This window comes from Atta cephalotes, assembly GCF_000143395.1.
Source record: "Atta cephalotes unplaced genomic scaffold scaffold00081, whole genome shotgun sequence".
NCBI lineage: Eukaryota > Metazoa > Arthropoda > Insecta > Hymenoptera > Formicidae > Atta > Atta cephalotes.
Window position 1 is genome coordinate 566,512 of NW_012130145.1, and position 5,171 is coordinate 571,682.

At 33.7% G+C, this 5,171-nt stretch overlaps 2 protein-coding genes across 2 annotated transcripts in view; one reads left to right on the top strand and one right to left on the bottom strand.

Annotated features, from left to right (window-relative positions):
* Nucleotides 1-215: 215 nt before the first annotated feature.
* LOC105624565 (synaptotagmin-11) lies at nt 216-3,413 on the bottom strand. Its single transcript, XM_012205925.1, has 5 exons — nt 3,362-3,413; nt 1,425-1,739; nt 956-1,326; nt 681-839; nt 216-551 (listed from the first exon to the last, which is right to left on the bottom strand). The coding sequence occupies exons 1-5, from the start codon at nt 3,411-3,413 to the stop codon at nt 216-218; spliced, it is 1,233 nt and encodes a 410-aa protein (XP_012061315.1).
* Nucleotides 3,414-3,619: 206 nt separating this feature from the next.
* The window catches only part of LOC105624566 (arrestin domain-containing protein 3), a 7,147-nt gene continuing 5,595 nt past the window's right edge, over nt 3,620-5,171 (top strand). Inside the window, exon 1 of the mRNA XM_012205926.1 lies at nt 3,620-3,653. Within this exon, the coding sequence (XP_012061316.1) occupies nt 3,620-3,653 (34 nt within the window). The remainder of the gene's footprint in view (nt 3,654-5,171) is intronic.

Sequence of the window (5,171 nt, forward strand, 5' to 3'; positions counted from 1 at the left end):
TATATATANATATATATATATATATATATATATATATATATATATATATATATAGTGTGTGTGTGTGTGTGTGTGTGTGTGTGTGTGTGTGTGTAATCTATTGCGGAAAATCTATCTATTAATTTTGGGATATTCTGCAAATATCTTAATAGAGGAAGTTGTTTTGCGTAAAATATACATTAATCCGCTCGATAATACAGTAAAGTTTTGGATGATCAAAGTATAAAATTTACCTCGTTTTTTGTTACTCTATCCCAGTCCAGTAACATGAACTCAAGACTGACATTGTTGAGCCCATCTGCACCGTTCGGTATATCAAAAACGAAGGACTCGTTAAATACCGGACTGAGCGTACGTTTCTTTACATGTGTTTTCTTCTTCGCAATACGTTGTTGGTTGTACAGAAGATAGATTTTCACATACGGGTCAGCGAGCCCAGTAACATCCATCTTGGGTAGATTTCGTGCTTTTAATACTACCACCGTCAGCCGACTGGTAACAGGTTGCCAACAAAGAGAAACCAGCAACTCTCCTCTCCCTTGCGATTGTATCTAAAAAGAAATAAGAGAATATAAAAAATATTATTTGTACTCAGGATAAATTGTATTTATTTGTAAGTTATTTATATATAATTTATTTATAAGATGCTCTTCAACAGATTTTTCATCAACAATATTTACTTTTAAACTTCTGGGATATATTTTTCGACAGAGAGATATTTCCTGATTGTCCGCATCCTCTAAACCGGGCACTGATGATAAAGCACATGTCAGTTCTCCAATGATATCATCACGTGAATATCGATCAAAACTCAGTACGATGAAGTGTAAGCTAATTTTCTGGAATTATAATTTTAAAATAAGTTATTCTTCTCTTAAAGAAAGATTCATTACGATAATTTTAATTGGGAATTTAATTTTAGTAGAAATTATTTCAACAATCGGATTTCAATCACCTGAAGCTGACTCTGCGATATGCCAAAGAATGTGAAATCTTCGTCATACACTGGGTCTCTGGTATTTCTAAGGACTCTAGTTTTCACATGATGCTGTTTATCAGGCAACAATTGCAGTTTCACGTAAGGATCACTGGTAGCATTTTGCTGACCTCTGGCTGGCAATCCTTTGCATTTCACCACGGTGACCGCGAGCGCATTCTGTTCGCTTCGATATCTCAATTTAAAGACAAGCTGGCCCAGATTATCCTTGTCATTCTCAGCTGTTTGGCATTTTTCACGTTCGACCTTCTCATTATTCTCTAACTCAGCCTTGTCGCGCTCATTCTCTATATTCACAGCGACCTCGACAGGCGTTTGTACCGGTGTTCCTACAAAGTATTAAATGCAAATATTAAAAATAGTTGTTTCTCTCAAAAAAAGATGGATTTTTTTATGACATTCATTATTATGGATTACGTTACATTACCTGCGCTTTGCGGTGTTCTAGGTTGAGACGTTGGATTTGAAGACTGTGATCCTGTTGGGCTGGGAGTTTGTCCACCAGAACCAGGCGGGCTTTTAGCAGGTCCTGTCGGCGATGGGCTCTTTTTTAAATAATGACTCGTACTGCCAGGACTTTTAACCGCTGTCGGCTTCCGATGTGGAGGTCTGAACGCCAGGGACTTGTCCGAGCTTAACTTGGTGTGCTCGCGACGTCGTCGACAGAGCCACCAGGTCATAGCGACAGCACATAATAAGAAAGCGGCACCAATGCATAATGTCACCAACGTCGTCGTCGAGACTGAAATCATATATAGTAATCGACTGGTTGGATTGGAAAATGAATTTAACTATATTGCTCATTTGCTACGACACAATTAAAAAATTGTTATTTTTTTAGTTGCTTGCAAAAAAGAAGGAAAATATTTTAAAATTTCTTCTATTTCTTAATTATTAAATATTAAGCGTCAATTATTAACAATTACCAGTTTGTTTCGACTCGTAGTCTTTCATTTAAATGTACAACTATATATAATTATATATAGAATATATCCATATCTATATATAACATTTTTTTCTCGGGATCCTACTTTTATTTCTTTATATCAATTATTACACAAAATTGCAACAATTTTTAATTAATATTACAAAATTTTAATAAATCCAAATATTCAAACTTATTTTCTGGAAAACTTTTTTTTTAGTTATGACGTTTGTTTCTTAAATAGAGTACTGTATTGATAATAAGACTAAATTCGCTACGCATGCGCGAAAAACCCGATCCATCTGAGATCCACTGATCGTACGCATGTGTGCCTTTCGATTTCGATTTTGTCGTAATTGCGCATCTATTTATCGCGAACAGCATGGTACTGTACATGTAATATAATATGAGGACAACGGAAGAGCAAATAATTGTCGCATATTTTAAAAAGAGATCATATGATTGTATATTCTAAAAAGAGACCATATGATGTTTACTTATATAAAAATATGAAGTAAGATTTAATTCTCTATATTGCCATATCTCCTCAATGATGCGAAATGTAAGCGTGTAATGAAACGTAAAGTAAAACAATTAATTGTTGCCTCCCAAACATATCGCGTGACATCCAGCAACGAGAATGGATTGAAATGAATTGAAATGGATTCAGATTTTCAGAAATATTGATTCACGAATATTAAACTGAATGCTTTTCAATCTTGAATGCATTTTTATTCATATAGGAATTACATGGAGTATATCTCTATGCCTTTCAATCTAAAAATAATATTAGCCTTTTCTATGTGCACAACACGAATTGTGAAACTGTTCAATTCAAAATTTTGAATAAGAAATACAGTTTTTCAATCCAATTGCATCCAATTGAATCTAATTGAATCCAATTGAATCCAAAAACAGAAATATTCATTATTTAAAATATGCATTCGAATAGAAAAAAATTTTAATCCATTTTAATCCATTTTCGTTTGCTGGATAACACTTTATGTTAATTATTACTCCCATGGATATCGGATTCTGTAATAAAGGACTAGTCGATTGAGATGCATGACTCCTTCAAATTTTCCAGCTCTTTCCATGATGGAACTGCGCGTCAAGCAAACAACATTTCGACAATCATGTCCATGATCAAAAGCACAAAGGATGAAATTCGATTTAACGTATTTGGCAAATATAATCGCTGCTGTAATTCTTCAAGGAATTGATGATTTAGAACGATCATGACCGAGAGACGAAGGCTAACAGCTGTCAGTACACCGAATTCTAAACGATATTGGGGAGGCATTCGTTATTACGAACAGATGATGAATCTGCCGATATCATAATAATTGTGTATCAATAATAAAAAGAGGAAGCAACTGCGGATGGTTTCGGAAGGGACGTCAGGTGGGAACGTTGCGTGACACGTCGTCGGCACTCACCGGGCTCGACAGGTCGAATAAGAGGTCCACCCTCCGTCACTCCGCCGACCATCTTCAGGGTACACTGCTACCTTGTGCTACCCCTGAATGCTAAAAGGATGCCTTTATCCGCGTCTTATTATTAAATTAAATCCAAATTAAATTCGCCACGGCACACCGTACGATTATTTACGGGCGGCGTACAGTCCGACGTCCGTGGCACTCTACCGTCCGATCGTCGGCCGAAACGTCGGCGTGGATCAATAGCCTTCCTGAGAAATGGAGCTTGCGCGAAGAGTACGATACGCCATCGGTACTACCGACAGCGTCATCGGAAAAATGTGATACATGGTATAGGGTGGTCCCGGGGATGATTCGCCGATGACCCGTCTGACGCATGATGTTGAAATTCGATTCATCTAAAAAAAATTTGCAAATTAATTGTGACAGAAGATGTTAAATCATTTTTGTTTTTAATATATAACGAAGATTTCGAATTTCGCGTTTATGCCAAATCTATACTTAAACATTTTTTTATTTTAATAATTTTTGAATACTAAAAAAATCTATTTCGAGATGTCATTTTTAAAATATAGATTTAATCAATATATATTTTTTAGTGTGCTTTAATATCTCTATAATAACAAACATAAGCAAGATAATAAAATTGTTAAAATTGTTAAATTTTTTTTTACTTTTTTTCTTTCTCTATCTCTGTTGAAAGCAAATAGATTTAAGTGATTGATCTTATGTTTCTCTATGTACGATATAAATCTTAAGGTGTAAGACAATACTAACTCCTAGTTTCAAATTGCATTGATAAATCGATACGAGAAAGGAGTCTACTGCTATATACGTATCTTGGATAAAAACCACAGAAACGTTAGATGAATACTGAACTGGTGCACTTACTCGCCACATGCTAAAGCATTGTTTTGAATTATCGATCAATGAGCACTAAAGCAGAAATTAAAGCAGAACAGATAGCCAAGGCATTTGCCTGTGTTTTACCCATAACGAGAACACTTTGCAAGAATATCTATTTATGACTTATTCTTTAGAATTGATCACATAGCTTGGAGACGGAAAGGATATATATATATGTACATATAACTCGAGATCAATATTGCTAAAGAATAAAATAGTAAAAATAATGGATAAATAAAAATAGTACTTTAGATTATATAACAAAGTTTTTAAACGTTATTTATATCACTATTAATTTTGAAAGTTTAATGTCCAATTAAACTCGGAACACAATATTATATATGTTATGGAATATGTAAATTATGTAGCAATACGACTTAACTTTAAATTGCAATGTATGAAATTTACGATCGATCGAATTGCCATGGCACTTAATGATTGAGCGAGATGGGACATGACATTTTTATTGACATGGCACTTTTCATATTTTAGATTCATTTTAAAAAACGAAAAAAATAGCATATACAGAACACTAAATTTTAATGAGACAATTACGGATGTTATATGCTATTTTACATATACCTTATTATTCCTGGGAACATTTGTGAAATTATGATAAATTACGAAATTTTGAGCAATTGAATTTGACTCGACGAGTTTGGAATTCCATAATAAAGTTGTATCTGATTTATTGATTTATTAATAAATTGCGTAGTTTCCGATATAAATACAATTGAATGAAAGGATCTCTCAATAGATGAATAATCTCACCAAATTGTATCAAAATATCTCAATGCGCGATCAAGAATTTATCTCTTCATATACACACACATTATATATATCTGTGTGTGTGTGTGTATATATATATATATATATATATATATATATATAACACACACACAAC

Excerpts from the sequence above, each read along its gene's own strand:
- LOC105624565 (XM_012205925.1), bottom strand. The coding sequence starts at position 3,413 with ATGGTCGGCGGAGTGACGGAGGGTGGACCTCTTATTCGACCTGTCGAG. Across the intron at positions 1,327-1,424 it reads TAGAACACCGCAAAGCGCAG|GAACACCGGTACAAACGCCT; the intron begins GTAATGTAACGT and ends AATACTTTGTAG. Across the intron at positions 840-955 it reads TATCGCAGAGTCAGCTTCAG|AAAATTAGCTTACACTTCAT; the intron begins GTGATTGAAATC and ends TTATAATTCCAG.